This window comes from Lytechinus variegatus, chromosome 5 (genome assembly GCF_018143015.1).
Source record: "Lytechinus variegatus isolate NC3 chromosome 5, Lvar_3.0, whole genome shotgun sequence".
NCBI lineage: Eukaryota > Metazoa > Echinodermata > Echinoidea > Temnopleuroida > Toxopneustidae > Lytechinus > Lytechinus variegatus.
In genome coordinates, this window is record NC_054744.1 from 34,164,529 (window position 1) to 34,185,454 (window position 20,926).

The 20,926-nt window shown below is 34.8% G+C and overlaps 1 protein-coding gene across 1 annotated transcript; it reads right to left on the reverse strand.

Moving 5' to 3' along the window:
• Positions 1-1,866: 1,866 nt before the first annotated feature.
• Positions 1,867-19,000, reverse strand: LOC121415981. Its single transcript, XM_041609397.1, has 5 exons — positions 18,638-19,000; positions 16,178-16,465; positions 13,481-13,526; positions 4,408-4,609; positions 1,867-3,186 (listed from the first exon to the last, which is right to left on the reverse strand). Exons 1-4 carry the CDS (start codon positions 18,747-18,749, stop codon positions 4,411-4,413), a joined length of 645 nt encoding a protein of 214 aa, XP_041465331.1. The 5' UTR covers positions 18,750-19,000; the 3' UTR covers positions 1,867-3,186; positions 4,408-4,410.
• Positions 19,001-20,926: the final 1,926 nt, after the last annotated feature.

The window sequence follows — 20,926 nt, forward strand, 5'->3', positions numbered from 1 at the left end:
TACTATTATAATAAATTTGCCATTCATTAGTATATAATTTCCCTTGAAATCCTTGATTCTGATTGGTTGTTGAAGTGTTTTTCCATGGTAGCTACTATTGGATGGCGGAGTTACCATAATAGCATATTTTATGCAATGGGCCCCTGGACACTGAACACGGATGCTAAGATAATAGCATTAATAACTTTCCCTTACTTCTTCATTATTTGTTTCCTTTTCTCTCTCTCCCACTTTTTTCACCATTTTCTCAATAGACCTATTTTCAATGGTTACTTACAAATCGCAAAATAATAAATCATTCTTCGATTATTTGTAATGATCATAAAAAACAAAAAAATCAAGGTAGAATTATTACTATTATTACGTGAAAGTTTTATTGAAATATGTCTTAGTAAAGTACAAAATGGTAAACAAGAATACTACATAAGAAACGAAATCTAGAAAAGGACTCTACAATACGAAATATACATACATCTGTATAAATTATTTTTGAAAATGATTGATATCAATGCTAACCTAATTATCAAACGCAATTGAATTTCAGTGTATTAAGAAGACATTGGTATTTCTAGTTTTATTTTTTACTGGGACGCGCTGTAAAGAAAGCAAGTTCGTTTGAATAAGGGAAATTCGCCGTTAGGTCTTGATCAGGTTTTCTCGCATCAATTTTTCATTTGGATGAGCATTAACATTTGAATTACGATGTTACACAGCAAAAACTGTGGTGTTAACCGGTGTACATAGAGGACCACACTAGTTATTTTACACCGGTGTTAAATTGGTGGTGTTAGTTTTACACCTATAGGTGTTATTACAACACCATTTGTTGTTACATTTACACTCTTTGGTGTTATGTTTAATCTCTAAGGTGTAATTTTAACACATCAGGGTGTGGTCCTCTATTAACACCAATTGGTGTCAGTTTAACACCGCAGTTTTTACAGTGTACGTAAGTTATCAGACATATTACTCAGTGGTACTCAAATTCCGAGAAAGGAGACACGGCAAAGACTTGTACGTAACCGCAGTCTGTGATAAAGTTTGTAAATCGCTTGTCTGCTATATCTTCACATTGTCTATACTAATTTGGGCTACTGTCAAATACCACTGATCATGAAATTTGTTACTCTCTTGTGGATGGGATGAAATGAATATGAAATGAAGAATGAAAGGAATACATGAAAAATTACAAAATCATCGTATCACAAATAATTTTGTAAGTGAATCTGAATACAGCCTTGATGGTTTTATCTGGAATGACCTTTTACTGCTCATGCGCACTATTTGATGTGAGAGTTAAAATGCTAATAGTTGAAAATCAATCAATCTACACAGTTTCGGTGTTAAAAACAATACCGCCGTCTGTGAAGGGCCACATCCTACAAGTGTTAGAATAGACCATGGAGTTTAAAGGGGAAGTTCTTCCTGACGAAAAGTTTGTTGTGACTATACCAAAAAAAATAGTAAAATATATTGGCGAACGTTTGAGAAAAATCCATCAAAGATTAAAAATGTATGAGAATTTTATAATTTTTTTTATTTGTGACGTCATAGTGAGCAGCATCTCCAATCGTTATGTAATATAAAATGTATTAATTCTATTTTTGTCATGGTTCATGATGGCCTAAATATTTTTCTTTAGGAGCGTATGTGAAATGATACACTGATAGCACAATAAACACAATTTATTTCTTTTTTTTAATGACATTTTATTGATTTTGTTGAATTCGCGATACATGGAATGCTGCTCGCATATGACGTCACAAATCGAGAAACTAAACTTCTATAGAAGTTATAAATTTTTCAATCTTTGATGGATTTTCCTCAAACCTTGTATGATATTTTGAATATTTTTTCTGCTGCAAGAAACTTTTTAGCAGGGTGAACTTCCCCTTTAAATACACATTTAGTACCAAATATAGGGTCAATGTCATGGGGTGCTGCGTATGTTATACACTATATGCAGCATTGAAAGTCAGGTTGGTATGCTGAAATGTTGTAATTTGACAAATATTCCTTTATTTTGGTACCGAAAACATTTTAAGAATATCATTATTTTATTATTTCGTTTTGTTTGTCATTTTTTTAAACTAGCACCCCTGTTTTCCCGGGCCCATTGTCAATGTGTTTTATAATTAAAGCAAAGGTATGTAGAAAACGCCACAAATTTAGCTTGGCGCTGCTACCCCCCACCCCCGGACTGGGTTTATACACATATGTTTTGCAGTAAGGCCTACTTGTATGGAGGCCATGGTTACATTGAAGCATCTCAGGAACCATGTTAGATGCATCATTATACAAATATATACATTGATTATTATTGTCTACTACATTAACACTTTAATTAATAACATACTTATTTAGTAACTATTAATGTACACAAAGAAACCTACGTTTGACACTCCTAAAGCCTAAAAAGGTTACTGTGAATCTGTAAGGAAAAAAAATACAGCGTGACTACGAGTGGTTTTCAGCATTAAAAAAAATACATTTGTTTTCATAAGGATGATAATTCAGCGATTTTTTCATAAATCTTCTGGAAAAACACATAAAATTGGTTCAAGGCACGATTACTGTGGAAGCATTTCGGAAGGAAAAGAGAAACTAGACAGTAAATGTTTACTTTTAAAACAAATATTTTCAGACCAGCAAATCGAACACGATATATGACATCATAATACAAGATAAAATTTTAGGAAGAGCAAAGTTTATAAAAGGTCTTTGGGCATGCCAACACTCATGTATACAAAAGTAGCAAGAGAATGCTTTCAGCCTTTATAACGAAACCTAAAGCCCTGTGCGTATTTCAGAAATAATCAAACTCAGTCTCTATATTGCTTTATCTCTAGATCAGCATAGGTCCTACTCAAACAATGGAGAAAAGGGTGATGAAACTGGTGTTAAAACCGAGACTACATGGTGTTCCTAGAGAGCCACACCTGAGGTGTTAAAATTACACCCTAAAATTTCAACATAACTTCAAAGTGTTAAAACTAATAACAACCAAGCTGTTCTAATATCAATGGGTGTTGGGCTAACACCTTAAAAATCAAAAAGGTGTAAAAATACCACTGCAGTCCATGATGTACACCGATCAATACCATAGTTAGTGCTATATGTAGTTGTTAAGGGACAAGGAAGACATCTCATCTCTCTTGGAAGGCTGTCCACTAACAGTGCTTTGACCTGTGAAAATCGGAATCAAAACTAAGTGTTTAAAATATGGATAATACACAGTAAAAAAAAACATTTTCTAAAATGTTTATACAGCACCTTTTATTGTATAAACCCTTTCAGTAGTTGTTCAGACGTGTTGAAAGTCTTAAACTACAAAATTTGATTTTTTGAAATAATTCTCAATAAATTACGCATACATGTTTTTTTTTTACAGTTAAACAATTACTGTAAGTTCCGTATGGTAAACAACGTTCTATAGAATTTAAATCAACCTCTTTACTACATACAAACATGTGAAGGGTGGTAATAAATAAATTATAATGATATGATATTTCCAATTAACAATAATATTCAAATTCGCACAAATATCTTCGATAGTAAACGTTGATTTTTGTTATCTCAAACCATCTACATTCTTATATGGAACAGTGACAAACATTTTGGAGGGAATATACTCAAACTCAGGAGAGTCTTTAAATGGTTTCATTATAAATTTCAGGGATTTAAAATAAATCCATGCAGATGGACTGTAGTAAGGGACCAATCGAATTCTGGATTTAGTTTTAATCTTGAAAAACAAATTTAATCTCAAAGGATTATTAATCAAAATCTCTCGAGAATTAAAACTAAATATTTAGGATAAAATCTTAATCTAGAATTCGATTTGTCCCTAACTACAGTCCACCAGGATTCATTTTAAATCACTGAAATTTAGATTGTCGACACCTGACATGATATTTACCTATTTTATAACTCGTTCTCACAACATTTCAATACGTTCTTCGTCTTACTATATACGATATTGAGTCGTTCCCTCAACTTAGCTCGCTGCAACGTCTTACTAACTCGGCAAAATTGAGGATAAGTCATGGGAATGTATTAATTGGTCTAGGGGAGAAACACTATCTCGTGGGGACGAGCTATTTACTCGCGAGAACGATTTAATAACTGATGGGAACAAATTTTTAAAAAATCAGAGAGCGAGCTAGTGTCATGGGAACGGGTTTGGAAAATAAAAACATATCATGCCCCGGGTACGTCGCTACTTCCTGTTCGGGCTGCTGCAGTACCCCCCCCCCAAAAAAAAGAGATAAATACTTAAATAAATGAATCAATGAGATATGATATGGAAATAAGATAAGGAAATAAAATATGAATAAATGAAATAAAATGGAAAAACAAAAAAATAAACAGAAAAAAAATCGACAAGTATTTAGCGCATCCTCGCACCTTTTAGGCTTGTGGATTGGATGTGGGCTCATCTTTGGGTACTTGAATGTTACTGTCATCAAAACGAGCATATGGAGGTGGCCCTCCGGGCAGGAAAGAGCCCCCAGTCCTCGTTGTTATCGTTGTTGAACTGGGAATGACCACCGTAGTGCGGGATACACATCTTCGTGCAGATCCTTCCCTCGACTTGCGGATAGAATACCTTGGAACAGAGAAAAACAAATAAAACAAAGACGTGAGATATAAACACCCATTTAAAAATAATTAATATTATTATCATTATTATTATTAGTAGTAGTAGTAGTAGTAGTAGTACACTGTAAAAACTGTGGTGTTAAAACTGACACCAATTGGTGTTAATAGAGGACCACACCCTGAGGTGTTAACCCGTTCGCGACGGCATAGTAGAATAGGTTCTAACACCCCAAACGAGATTAATCAGCCGGCCATGTCAAGTTCGAACAGCTCCATTGTTCCGTGCGTGCGAGCTGGATCGTTGATTACAAAAGCGTGTGTGCGATCCACGATGAGTGAATTGATCGATCGATAGTTTTCGCTCATGCGTAGTTCATTTCCTGTTTTGGCTGCACGGAGTTCAGAGCTCACCTGTCGCTCCAGTGCTATAATTATGTCCGTACAGAGTGACTTCTTTGAGAATGTATTGTTGGTGATGTGGGTTTTGAAGTTCTTCTTTGACTTCTTCTTTTTCGATATTGCTATTATCATAATATTCTCATAATGTTACTATTATCATAATATTCTCCCTTCCTTTCTTCTTCCTTTTCTTCTTTTTCGATCTTCTTATTATTATCAAAATTATTCTCATTTCTTTTCTTCTCATATTCTTCTTTTTCGATATTCTTCTTATCTTATCATCCTCATTTCCTTTCTTCTTTTGTTCGATCTCTGTCTCATCTTTTTGTTCTTATACTTCCTATTTATAGACCCCCCCCCTTCTCCCTTGATATAGTCTTGCTTTGTTTCCTCTTGCAAATGAAATCCTCCTTGTTTTTTCTTCCTTTTTATAATGCTCCCTTTTCATTTTCTCCTCCTTCTTCTTCACTGATAATTGTGTAATCCTACACCTCCTCCATCTCCTAAGTTTTCTCTTTCTATTTCCCTTCTATTTATTCTTGTTATGAATTTGCTTGTGCTTCTTTTTTCGCCTTTTTTCTTCGTCGTCTTATCTTCTCTTTATACCTATTCTCATTCTTTTACTCCCGTCGTCCTATTTTGCTTAATTTTGTTCTCTCTGTTTTTCTCTTCATGCAAAATGAAAAAAAATGAAGAATATGATATTTTCTTTTAAAAGTATGCCCCCCCCCAAAACATGAATCTTCAAAATATCTATATATGCATACAGGTAATACTCCTGAACAAGAAGTCATAATCTTCTCGATTAAAATTTGCAAGGTGGTATACAATTATTATGAAGATTATTTATCATTTATCATCCAATTACTTAAGTTAGCCCACCCCATCCCCCATGATCACCATTATCTTCTCCCTTCATCTTTTTTTCTGTTTCGTCTGCTTTTTTATTTTATCTTTTTCTTTGTCTTATCATTATTATATTCATAATCTTAACCATTGTTGTTATTATTATCAATATTATTATTATTTTTTTTATTATCCGATTGTTATATTTTCTTTTATTATTTGTTATTATCATTGTTAGTGTTGATAGTAATGTTTATATTTGTTATCATTGATATTATGTAAACATTTGAATATTTTACATGTAAAGAATAAAAGAAATTAGTTTAATTCGATTGAAAAATATTATTGTTATTGTCATGAATGCCATCCCCTCTACTCTCTCTAATCCCCTTACCTCTAGTCAACCTCTACTTATATTCTCTCTCTCCTCTATTTTCCCTTCTATTCAATCAGTAGCTTACGCAGGGGGGGGGGAGAGGGTTCAATTTCATACGAGGCGCTTTTAATCGAAAAAAATGTACTACAACACTGCGCAGACAAGTGGGTTATGCTCTCTCTCTCTTCTTCATCTCCCGTTCCGTGCCCCCCGGCCCTCTCTCTATTTTTTCCCTTCTGAGTATATTCTCGTCATCACAGAAATATGTCCAAACCCGGCCCTCCAAGCCCAACCCATACTAAAAAATAGAACCTACATTAGGATAGGTGCCCGGCATATTCGGCCCATAATCAATTTCAAATGATTTCTAGATTTTATACGTCGTCGAGAAATGTTCAACAAAAACCTCCAAACTATTTCCTTAATTCAAAATCCAACGGAGACGTTGCCATGTATTTGTGTAAAAAATGAATATTATGTATCAAATGATTCTAGTAATTAAAATTGTATTAAAAACAAGACATTCTGCCTTTCTTTCATTATCCAAGAATATACAATAAGTCCCTGCAAACCGTTTTATTTAGGCTTACTCAATTCTCAGTTTATTTCACTAGTTTAGAACGTGTGTGGTTATTTTCTTGACATTTATGTGCAAAGGATTTAATGATCAACAAATGATTAGTAATTCATGGAAAATGCAAGAAAAAATAACTTAAGTATATGTTGGACAATTTAAAATGGAAAAAAATGAGTGTGACCAGAAAGACATTTTCGGTTTTGCTGGTAATCTAGTTGTCAGAGATCGGCGGTGAACCAAGGAATTCTTGGTGGAGGGGATTATAAATGCGCTACTTTTTCTTTACTTTTTTCTGACAAGCAAAGGGGGGGGGGGGAAATAGAGGTCAGCAATGAAATCGCAACCCAAGTTACACCATTACTATATTTTATACCCTTTTTTTTTATTCTAGTGCATATAAATTATATTCCATCATTTACCCCCCCCCCCATTTGTTTCGCCACACTCACTGTCAAATTTTCGGACAATATATGATTTGATTAACATTTTAGGAACTTTCCGTTCGGAAATTATTTCCTGCGTTCAGTTTGTTTTAATATCCAATTTCGTCAAGATGAAAAAGGACTCTGAAAATAATAACCTGCATTGCCAAAGTATAATTCTAAAATGTCGTAAGTGTATATAATTTCTCACCCGGTACATTCACCTTTACAGAATTTCGATGTATTAAAATAATTCTTATGTTTTATTTATCCACTTCCTTTTTCCTTGTAGCCAACAATCCATAAGAGCTCCGATGAAAATACAAATATAACGAGTTAATTAGAGAACTGTAAGAGGAAGAGCGTGCTTCAAAAGAGATACATAGAAAGGCCATTCTCGCCTGCCTAAATATCATATTCCAGCTCATATTAAGTGATATATATTATCTCTAATTAATTAACTAATTGTCTTTATTAATCAATTCATGTACTGATTGCTTTATCTCATATTTATCTTTATCAAAGTTGAACGTCTGTTATATTCTATGGAGTACGGCCAAAAATGAAACAAATAACTGAATGGACGTATATGGAATCACAATATGCTTTATGCCGTTTTTCTCGCACCCTTCTAACAAGCAATTAAAAAATTAAACGAGCCGCATGATTATAATGATTAATAATTCATATAATATCCACTAAACATTGTGATCAAGGCGCTCTACTTATTCATTACTCGGCTTACATCATTTGTTCCGTGACAAGCATTATAGGCCTGTTTGCAGACATAAACATAAATATTTTATTTTAAAATAATCTGCTTTTCATTCCCTCTATCTTCTCGAATAATATATCCATGGAATGCATATTTACTCCATGCTCTGGATTCCTATCGCATCACATTTTTTTTTATATGCAGGTCAAACCAAACCACGATAACATACTCAATCAGAATAAAATCAATTGGGGAAACCTTAGATTTTTTTTCGAAAATTCATATGAGATTACTGATATGGATAAAACATGCTTCATATACTTTGTACATCGTAAATAACACATATTAGTCTTCATTAGCATGATTATGCCTATGTCACGGCGTTTATCACTCTTTGGTGTTAAACCAAACTGACAAAGTGTGAATTCATCCGTACATCCTTCCCTTTCAAGTCACTCTTTTACATTGTTAGTAAGTGGCAACTTTATTGACCTTCGCTGGATGCCCTTTTGTGATTTTCAAAGGAAAGGGGACCATGCCTCCATCAATTACCACATCCGTATCGTTAGAACAAAATAGAGTGTACGTACGATCCGAGGTATTCTCAATAGCCAGCTTATACACTTTTTGTTTAGGATTATAGAAATCGATATCAACTTAAAGTCGTGTACTCTCTTCTAGTTTGATCTAGCTTGATCAGTTCATGAAGTTGAATATTATGACAGCCATTTTCAAGAGGCAAAATAATGCACCTAAATGAAAGAAGAAAACAAAAATCGATGTGTTATAAACTGAAACCATGATTTTTCTTCTTCCTATATTTTATCAACGGCGCCATTTTTTTAAAAAGAAGTGCACACCTAGTTAGCAGTAATGCATGTAGCATTTCCATTTATTTGAAAGCAGGATAAAAGAGCATTGTAGATTAAATGCCTTGCTCATGGGCATAGGTGCCGCGGCCGGGATCGAACCCCGACTTTTTGAAACCTCACAAGCAATCTTATAAAGTATCGATCGTTTTCGATATATCGTTGATCATATCAGCGCACGCACGCAGCTCTGCGTGCGTTTTGGGTTGCATTTCGCTGCTCCCATTGTTTTCCCTCACTTTTATTGATTACGGTATATACGTGGTTCTGCGAAACTGAAAATTGTTGAAATCAAGCTTCCATCGCGGCAATGCCCACTGTACGCCAATATTGGACTCTCTTCGAAGCATAACTCGTTTTATAATGCTTTATAAACTATAGAAACAAAAGGTAAAAACGTATGACTTTCTGGAATGTGTAGTTTAATTAATGGACATTGTAGTTATAACACAGAAAAGGCAGAAACATAGTATGAAATTGTATTTTTAAAGCCTGCAAATGGATGCGAGTAATAGCCTTTGGGGAACCGACTATATACGGCTCCCGTACATGAATAAGTTTTAGGGAACCGTATATATCCGGCTCCCGTTGGCAACGGGTTAAAACACCCTAGAGATTGAACATAACACCAAAGAGTGTAAATGTAACAATCATAGGTGTTGTAATAACACCTATAGGTGTAAAACTAGCACCACCAATTTAGCACTGGTGTAAAATAATGGGTGTGGTCCTCTATGTACATCGGTTAACATCACAGTTTTTGCTGTGTAGTAGTAGTAGTAGTAGTAGTAGTAGTAGTAGTAGTAGTAGTAGTAGTAGTAGTAGTAGTAGTAGTAGTAGTAGTAGTAGTAGTAGTATGTAGTGGTAGTAGTAGTAGTAGTAGTGGTAGTAGTAGTAGTAGTAGTAGTAGTAGTAGTATGTAGTGGTAGTGGTAGTAGTAGTACTGGTAGCAGTAGTAGTAGTGGTAGTAGTAGTAGTAGTAGTAGTAGTAGTAGTAGTAGTAGTAGTAGTAGTAGTAGTAGTAGTAGTAGTAGTAGTAGTAGTAGTAGTAGTAGTAGTAGTAGTAGTAGTAGTAGTAGTAGTAGCAGTAGCAGTAGCAGCAGCAGCAGCAGTAGTAGTAGTAGTAGTAGTAGTAGTAGTAGTAGTAGTAGTAGTAGTAGTAGTAGTAGTAGTAGTAGTAGTAGTAGTAGTAGTAGTAGTAGTACAATTATCAAACTAAGTTATGATAAACATAATTTTGCCTAACATGGGTAACAATGTCATTTCCGTTGGAAACGGTTACAACTAGGATATTCACAAGAAGTGTGTTTTTCTACAATTGTTCAAATGAAGTTTAGTGAGATGTCATTGCGTAACTGAATGTTAAATGCGTCTGAATAAACCCGGCAATAACTGTCTGAATACTGTAAATTTCAAAATGTGATACTCGAAACTGTGAACTGTTCTTCATTTCATTTCGTCGTTCCGATCCGTGGCATGACCATATTATCTCTTTGTGTAATCTTTATAACTGGTTGCAGTACATTATTTTTGATTCATTGTTCATTTCAATTTCATGGTTCACATTGTTGTTGTTATTTTTGCTCACATTTTTCAACAGCCATTTCTTTTACATCGATGTTACATAAATTACATGGATTACATGTATAAACTGCATACTGAATGAGACAAACACAGTGACGGACGACAATGACAGTTATACGCTGTACTTTGTGTGTTCTGTAGTCATTCCTTTTGCACACATTATGTTGGAATGGAACAATTGAATATATATGTATAACGCTCCCATGTACAGCTAACTAAACAAGATATTAGAACGAATTTTCGCGCAGCCTACTATTACGGAGATTCTATCCAAATAGTTTCGCTTTCAAACTTACTGAAAAGAGGAAAGCGGAACTGTTGTGCCAATATATACCCGCCACATACAAATTGACCCGCCTTTAGAAACTAATTTGTATAAAGCGTACTTTGGACCCATAGAATTATAAAGGCTTTAGTAAAAACGACCACCATACAAATATTTATGCCAATACCCGGTCGATCCTCCAAGTTGGGTTTTATAACAAAGAGAGATTTAATGCGGAAAAGTTAGATTCATATTTCAGATATTTCCCAGTATTAACGACATAATAGAGCTTTAAATTTTCATCCCACTTCCTCTTCACTCCCAAAATTTTAATGTTAAATCAACATTTGAAAGGTTGGAGGAGTGACAACCTTTTCCAAATGTTACATCAAACCTTTTATAAATCTGAACCCAACATTTTAAGTGTTGGGTAGAACCATTTAAAGTGGTCAACGCAACATTTATAAAATGTTGTCACTCCTCCAACCTTTCAAATGTTAAGTTATCATTTCTTGTTTTTAGAGTGTTGTAAAAAAAATTCATGGAGAAAATATGTTTACCCCCCAGCAAATGATAATAATGATAATATATAATTTTATTTACCCAGTGTAGCCATTTCAGTTAGGAAACTGCTCTACCAGCGGGCAAATCTAAATGCTGAGCGCCAAGCAAGAAGGCAGAAGGTCCAATTTTTATAAGTCTTTGGTATGACTAGGCCGAAAATCAAACCCACGACCTCCAGTTCATGAGGCGGACGCTCTACCACTGAGTCACCATGACCAGTTGAATAGAACAACAATAATATAATATGACCACTGAAGTCAATTCTGATAACCTGTTTGAACAGGAGAGTCAAGTTGCAATTTTGCGCATCTATTTTCATTTCCTATATGTCACACAGTCATAAATCATGTTAAGAGCACCAAGATTCGATAAAGGGCTGTGTTACTGTATTTACAATTAAGTGATTTTCTCGACAACGATCAACGTTAGGAACCATTCAGGTTTTTGTCTTCTCCGCTATACAATAAAATCTCTGATGAAACTGATTTTTCTAACGTTCATTTCTAAAATAATAAATAAAAGGATAAATAGGCCTATATATAAATAGATTATATTGATAGTAATCATAAGGATATATGCAACATTTTCAGATCGATTTAATCGTTAGGGAGGCTTATCGGTGGAATCTAAACTCGTAATAAAAAAATACGATATCTAAAGAAAAAGGGTAATTTTACAATGATGCCACACAAGATAAGAAAACGAGACAAATTGAGTTTATCATATTTGTGATGGCTTATGTCGAAAGGGTGGGTGCTGTCGCGTTAGGGTGCGTCAACGCGAACGCGAAGATTCGTCCAAAGCCCCCCCCCCCGGTTTGGCCGAAAGGGTGCGTTGGGAGCGCCACGTCGCGTCGCGTTCACTGGAACGCGCCCTTTCGTCCAAAGCCCCCCCCCCCGGTTTGGACGAAAGGGTGTGTTTAATAATAATGAATAAATAAATACAAATATTTATAAGAAAGCTGAATATAAGGTATTTTGTCAAACATTGCCAATTTGCACGTAAAATAGTGGATTTTCAATCATTTAAAGCATTGACAATTTGAGGAAAAGAAAGAAAAGTTCAACTAAGAATAATAATGATAATAATAATAATAATAATAATGATAAAAATAATAATAATAATAATGATAATAAAATCAGATACCCACCCTTGCAATAAGCCACTTGGCGCCAATTTTTCACTCCAAATTCATTTGCATAAATTCACTCTTTGGGGTGAAAATTATTATTATTATCATTATTATAAGTATTATTATTATTATTTTTATTATTATAAGTATTATTATTATTATTATTATACAAACAACACGCACATATTATTATTATTATACACACAACACGCACACATACACAACAGATACATCTCACAAAATATACTAAGGCAGGGTCTCAAGTGTAAAATATAGTAAGGTAGGGTCTGAAGAGTTAAACGTTGTGAATGCTGACCCGACATCAATTTTGGCCTTGCCCATCCAGGACACATCTGCCGTAAGTTTTATAATTTGGGGGACACCAAATATCTCCAGGTATACGAATGTTTTCCTTTGTAATAAATACACACCTGCAAAGTATAAAATTGAAGGTAAGTTACTTTTTTTTATTTGAAAGAACCTTGAAATCAGTCATAATTTTTACATGTATCAATATTACACCATAAAACATTTCCACCGAAAAATCCTCATGCAGCATGCCGTCATTGTTTTTTTTTTACCTTAAAAAGAATGTTTGTGCCATATGATGATTTATGTTCCTATGCAAATTTCTCATATCACTCGTCTTTTTTGTTTGTTAAGCTTTCTTATAAATATTTGTATTTATTTATTCATTATTATTAAACACACCCTTTCGTCCAAACCGCGGGGGGGGGGGGGCTTTGGACGAAAGGGCGCGTTCCAGTGAACGCGACGGGACGTGGCGCTCCCAACGCACCCTTTCAGCCAAACCGGGGGGGGGGGGGGCTTTGGACGAATCTTCGCGTTCGCGTTGACGCACCCTAACGCGACAGCACCCACCCTTTCGAAATAAGCCTATTTGTGATAGCGCATTGGCCTACTGATTGACGGTACACCGAATTAAATGTTAGTCATAGGTCTAAAAAAAAAATTTATGTGATCAAGCTCGTGCAAATCAGTAGTGTAATCAGAACAGGTGGGAGGGGGGGGGGTAGGACGCAGTACCAAACCAATTGGTCATCACCCCATCCATCCCTGCAAATTCTGCTGGTTTTACTAAATGAATATTGTGTAATATGACATTTACCTTACGATACCTGCAATCAGACTGAGTACGAGGGAGACAGAGAACACTGTTGGAAAGAAGAACAAAAAAATAAAGATCGAACATTATGAAAATGATGATTTGGACATGGCATAAAAGTTCCATCATGGCAACACTCTAAATGATAAAAAGGTGGGAAGAGTTAAAATCGGTTCCTTGTCATTTGTTCTTGCCACAATTATTGCTCCGCAGTAAATTCAACACATTAATGGAATGACCAACTTCAACCTTGGATTGAAGAGAAATTCCAGTAGTTGCAGTAAACACTGATTTCAGGAGAAAGGTTTGTCAGTATATCATCGAGGATCTAGATCTGGTACAGTTACATAAACTGAACTTGGTGAAATCTTGAAATCTTCGCTGAAAAATGTTCAGACTGAAGATCCCCAACACAGATAAGCGCACGTGGGACAGTGTATAATTATTGCTTAGAGTGTCGGGCCCGATCGACGCTCTACCCGAATCCTGTGCTTATTTGCTGATTTTTCAGCAAATACACCATTTTTTCCAGAATCCTTTGGCACATATGTTTTATTCATACAAACAGACACTTTGTTGGTCACTTCATTGGATTCTGAACTCATTTTGATATTGTTACCAAAACTAGCCTTTAACACTATACCCTATCCTAAACCTTACCCTAAACCTAACGTGGCATCCTAATTGCAATCCTAACCCAGTAACCCTAAGACGAAATTGTCGCCGGAGCAAATGTCGTGTCATCGGTACAATGTAAAAATATTGGGTAACATTTTAACCAGCACGAGGGTAACTATGTGTCCAACCAATTTGGGAAGCATATTGTCCAGTAAGGTTTAAAAAATAAGCAGCAATTACTTTATATTGGGCAAAATTTTCATCACACTGGATAAATAAAAATGCCCCAAAGAAATTGCCAATGTTAGTCGGACACATAATTACCCCCATGAAGCATTTTTACCCAATATGTTTTTAGAGCGTAAGGGTGAATGGCCGAGAAGCGACATCATATTAATAATATAGGAAAACGCTGTAACTCCTTGGACTCTCCCCGTACGGTCCGTTTGTGAAAACATAGGAGTTCATATATTACGTACTGTCTGAAATGTTCACATCATAAACACTTTTGATACGTGATGCAATTCACTTTAAATAAACAAACATACATTTTTTGAATTTCATACATACGATAACAATGATTTCTTATCAAACGTGTTAATGATTTCTTATCCTTGCGTTCAATAATAATAATAATAATAATATAGCACATATAAATATATAATATTATGTGCTCAAGGCACTGAAATATACTTGGTATATTACTCATTACCCCGGCTGTAGCTGAGCGGCCATATTAGGCGCTAAAACATTCAAGGAATAAATCCTACCGGGTACCCATTCACCTCACCTGGGTCGAGTGCAGTACAATGTGGATAAATTTCTTGCCGAAGGAAATCACGCAATGGCTGATGGGATTTGAACCCAAGACCCTCTGTTTCAAAGTCCGAAGACTAATCCACTGGGCCAAAACGCTCCACACGTTCAAGAATATTCAAGAAAAGTGTTATAAAATTATAATAGTACACGGGCGGACAGATAAAATACGTGTATAACCACAGTCAAATGTGCTTGCCAACAAATTTCTTGTCGTTGCGTCCAAGAAAAGTGTTATGAAATTACATGTATAATATAGTACACGGGCGGACAGATAAAATACGTGTATAACCACAGTCAAATGTGCTTGCCAACAGATTTCTTGTCGTTGCGTCCAAGAAAAGTGTTATGAAATTACATGTATAATAATACACGGGCGGACAGATAAAATACGTGTGTATCCACAGTCAAATGTGCTTGCCAACAGACAAAAAGCATGTCAGCTTTTGGTATTTCGCGTCATGCCACCAACAGACATGATACTGTACACAGGGGCGGCGATCGGGGGGGGGGGGCAACCACCCATATAATAGTGAGAATAGAAAAGAAGAGAGAAGGAAGGAATATATTTTTTTCAAGAAAGGATCACGGCCTTACTGAAAAGTATATTTTTCAACTGATAGCAAGCTCTTTAAAGGGGTACTCCATGCTATATAAAAGTGCAAGATAATCATTGCTGAAACTTATTTTGTAAAAACCGAGAAATTTCAAACACACAAGTATGACAGTATGAAAGTGTTATGATTTCATCTCATAACATAATAAAAAAAAGAAAGTTGGGACATGACATCATCAGCCCATCTATTGAATATTCTTGACGAAGTGCATATGACTGTTTAAAAAATCTAAACATAGTAAGTTCCTTATTTTTAATATGTAGGCTCTATTTGATAAAACATGAAGCGTTTTGCCTCACAAATTTCACTATATTCATGACGGTGTAATTATGTAAAGCCCGAAGTAGAGGCAATAAAAAACAAATACGCATCATATTACAATACAAAAATAAACCACAAAAACTCCGGTGTCGATTTAACACCAGCCCGGAATCTAAAAATGTCCACACCAGAGAAGTTTTGAAATAACACCAGTTTGGAATCAAACCGATGCTGTGTTAATACTAATTGGTGTTGTATAAACACATACATGTATCTGGTGTAAAGACCAAAACAAAAGTGGTGTTGTCTAACACTTCTCTGGTGTGGACATATATAGATTCCGGGCTGGTGTTAAATCAACACCGGATTTTTTTCAGTGTGCACTTACCGATCACATAGACATAGATCCTTGAAAACTCCTTTGTGCAGGTCGGGATGTCACCCTCCCACTTGTATTCCCCGGTCAACGGATCTTGCACACATTCAAGGTGGATGTTGCCGTTCACATCATAACCAGTGTTGCAGTAGAACTTGGGTTCGCAAAATGTTGTACTTCCAGTAAAACACGAGTTATCGTTAACGTCGTCAAAGTCAACTACAGGGAGGATCTTTATGCCGCCGTTTGGTATCGCCATGGTCGGCTTTCCACAGTGGCCATACGGGCCCAAGTCGTTTGCTGTTATGTTGGGAAAATTTGAAGTCAAACACATTCATAATTGCAGCTTTCCCCAAATGTTATTGAATAATTGTCTATCTGTTTTAAAAATACGTATAGAGCCGAATGGCTGAATTACAATCAGTTTGCATGAAAGAATACATGCAACAATACACGCAATCATTAAAACACTTAATGTTTTTCATTTGATAAGATGATTTGATGAAAATCGGATGCTTCAGAAATCAAAGAAAAGGTAAACCTATGCATACATGAAACTATTTTAATCCCACATACTTTGGGCAATTCGATGAAATACATGTAAATCAACCTTATTTACGTCCAAATAAATTTTCATCATCCTTACTTTTCTTCGAACGTTCATGATGATTTAAGAGTTACACATTACTAAAAACCCTGTTTAAAATGTAAACGCTACGCTATTTAAAACTCTAAAGGGATAGTCAAGGCTGAAATAATATGATTTGAACAGATAAAGAAAAATTATACAAACTAATCACTGAAAATTTGATCGAAATCGGACAAGGAATAACTAAAGACATGGCATTTGAATTTGCGTATTCCGATGAAACAGTTCTAGGCATGTATTCATGAATATTCAATGAGCAAACTGATATCATATCCCCACTTTTCATTTCGTATTTTATATTATCAAATTTGGTTTATTCAATTTTTTCTACGAAGAACAAATAAATGGTTAGGTGCATTAAATATTTATTGCTGCAACTTATTTCAATAAAAATGGAGACATATCATTCACACATGTATGAAAAATAAAACAATTGTGATTCAATATAATAACGTAAGAAAAAGGAAAATGGGGATGTGCCATCATCAGCCCACATAATGAACATTCATGACGACGCGCATATAACTGTTTCCTCAAATATTGCTAAAGATTAAAATTCAATTAAGTCCTTCACTATTCGTTATCCGATTTCGACTAGATATTCAGTATTTTGCTTTGTGAATTTTACTCTATTTATTGAGATATGAAATTGTCATCCTGGTATATCCCTTTATAAAACAGCCATGCTTAATTTATTGAAAATCAAGTATAATAAATTGATCCTTGCTGTTAAAGATTTTAAACATTTGTTCGAACAAAGACTGTAAGGTTCATAATAGTAAACAGCGTTGAATAAAACATCAAACAGTGTATAGTGACTATATGCACCTTGCGTATTTTAATCTAGGTAACATCAATTAAATAATAATTATTCAAAGACTATTTCAAGCTTTATGTTGGTAAATGCATAATATCTACCATTTCAGATTTTGCTTATATGAATGTGTATGCCCTTAAATAATTAGTATGTGGATAATGTGAAATAAAAAAAAACATTCCCCAAATTGATAACAGTTCTAATTAAGTAATGGACTCCGGGCGTAACCTTGATTATTTTGCTTCGATAGAATCGTATACATTCATCGCATGACGAGGATCTGCAAGCCATGTAAACGAGAAACAAGTTAAATGTTTCAATACTAAATTGCCAAAAAGAACCACATAATACTAACTTTAATGGTAAAAAATAAGAGAAATAATACAGTGATCACACACTCTCGCGATGCGTCATAGAGAATAGATATTTATAGACTTTAGAAATCAAGAAAATTGGTTATGGTCCGTCAAGATTTTTGAAATATTTCCATAAGTTATGGAAATATTTCAAAAATCTAGACATGTACGTGGTGGTACATATTATTAATTTAATTGTTCCGTTTATAGCAATAATGCATTTTTAAAAAATCATAAAGGATTGAACGAGCAAGAGCGCATGAATTGGTATATGTCTACAGTTGATGATCAGTCAGGGGAGGAGGGGGGGGGACTAGGCCTATATAACAACACATGAAATGTCGTGTCATAATATTCATCAGCGAAAAGAAAAAAATATAATCATTGAGTTCGTGTAATGGGATAATGGGGGTCTAACAAAATAGCAGAAAAATGAAATGAAAGTCTTGTCTTGTCTTCCCGTTGATGCCCACAATCAAAGTGTTGATTATTATGGCAAAGTCGTTTCAATTCGTCCACCATGACAGTGATAATGAAATTTCTATACATTATAATCTATATGATATTGTCATCCTATTGCATGCTACACCATGATCTTAAACGACAGCAACGAAAAGAGGAAATGGTATCATAAAAAAAAGAAATCTTACTCAAATCATCAAAAGGGAAGTCCCATTGTCTCTTGTTCCTGTCCAAGGCAGAACCCGCTACGGTAGCAGCAAGATATACAACCAACACTAGTTTCAAACTATTCCCCACCATGATGGTAAATCGTGAATTATTTTTATGTTCAAAACCGCGTCTATATCTAATATGTGCACGTCGAGAATGAAATCACACAAAATGGAGCTTGTTGACTACCGATAAATACCAGCAGTTCAGCGCTGACAACTTCTGGAACGACGAAATAAAACTGCACTGAATGTCGGGCTGAATGAGCATGCGGTGTCGACAAATCATTTCATTTTATTGTTTATAGATGACTAAGAGAATTGCGATCGGTTCGCTTCCAATGAGGTAAACGGGAGGTCCCCAAAGCACCAAAAGGTCATCATGCAGTGACTTCGGGTGCAGGTTACCATGGCTACGGCTACGAAGATGGAGTACTAGTACATCGAACAATGCTTTACTACCCCCCCCCCCAAAAAAAAAATACATACATATATATATTATGTATATAGTGAAGAAAAAAGTTCGGGTAGCTATAAAGGTCAAGTCCACCTCAGAAAAATCTTGATTTGGATCAATAGAGAAAAATCAGACAAGCACAATGCTGAAAATTTCATCAAAATCGGATGTAAAATAAGAAGGTTATGACAATTCAAAGTTTCGCTTGTTTTTAACAAAATAGTTATGTGAACGACCCAGTTGCATCCAAATGAGAGAGTCGATGATGTCACTCACTCACTATTTCTTTTGTTTTTAATTGTTTGAATTATGCAATATTTCAATTTTTACGAATTTGACGATTAGGACCTTTTTGCCTGAAGCACAAAATGTAAAAAAAAATGGAATTCCACGTGTTCAGGGAGGAATTAAACCTCACTTCACAAAACAATGACGAGAAAATAAAAATATTTCATATTTCAAATAATAAAATACAAAAGTAGTGAGTGAGTGATGTTATTAGTTCCTCATTTGCATATCGACCGAGATGTGCATATATATAAACTGTTTTGTGAAATGAAGCGAAACTTTAAAACGCCATAACTTTCTTATTTTACATCCGATTTTGATGAAATTTTCAGTGTTATGTTTGTTCAATTTTTCTCTTTTTATTCAAATCAAGTTTTTGTTGGAGTGGACTTGTACTTTAAAACACTGAAGATCACTCTGAGTGATCTCATACAGTGAAAGAAATACTACATGAAACGGTCGTGGCTTCACCTTCTTCTTTAAATGGTCAAAATTTCGATCTACCGTGTGGGTTAAAAAAAAAAACTTGACACGTCACAAATATGTCATGAACGCATGCTTATTATAATAGGCCTATGGCATGAAAGATTATCTTCTCCCAACTGATTTGATATCATAATGTGGTAAAAGGCTTGGCTAATCAAGGGGTAATTATAATGGGCGTCTATTTGTGTTGTGAATCTATTGTTCAAGGCGGATGATCATTGTTTACCCTCCCCCCCTGAATAGTATGACGTCACGGATCGACATGGTAAAGGGAGCGATTTCCGCCAAAGTGGATTTTGCAATGAATGAATCCAGGTATCAATTATAGATATTTTCCAATTCATTTTCAATGAAATTAACTTGAGGATTGATACTAAAATGTGTTTATTGAACAATTCTCATTTTAATCATTGGAAACTTGTTTTGCAGTGGATTTTAGTGGATTCATTAATTACATTCCTTTCAGCCATCATAATGATTAAGTGTTCATGACATATAATTTTTTCCCTTAAACTGGGGATATGTGAGGTGTCATTGTTTTTACTCACACGGTATAGTAGATCTCCACCGGAAACATAATACTTATTGACAATATGATGTCTTTAATAAAACCTAAATGTAACTTATAATTACCTATCAGTAGGCATAACAGTACTAGTATATGATTTAATCGTAATCAACCGTTGTTATTCTAATTATCATCATTATTGATATCATTAGTGCTAACATTTCTATCTTTATCCTTGATATAATTTACCCACCAACACTACTACTCTTCATACGGTAAACTATTATTGTTGTCATTATTATTTTTAATCATATCATTATTTCTAATGTTGCACATTAACTTTTGTAAAAAAACAACAACAAAAGAACATGATCTGACAATGCAATGTTTGAAGTAACAGCAAGAATTTCATCTTTTGTACAGACTGTGTTCAAATTGAGAATAAATAGAAGCTTGGTGAATGAGAATAAAGTGACTTGTGGCTAATAAATAAAGGGCCTGTTCACAAATGTCTTCATAAAGATCCATG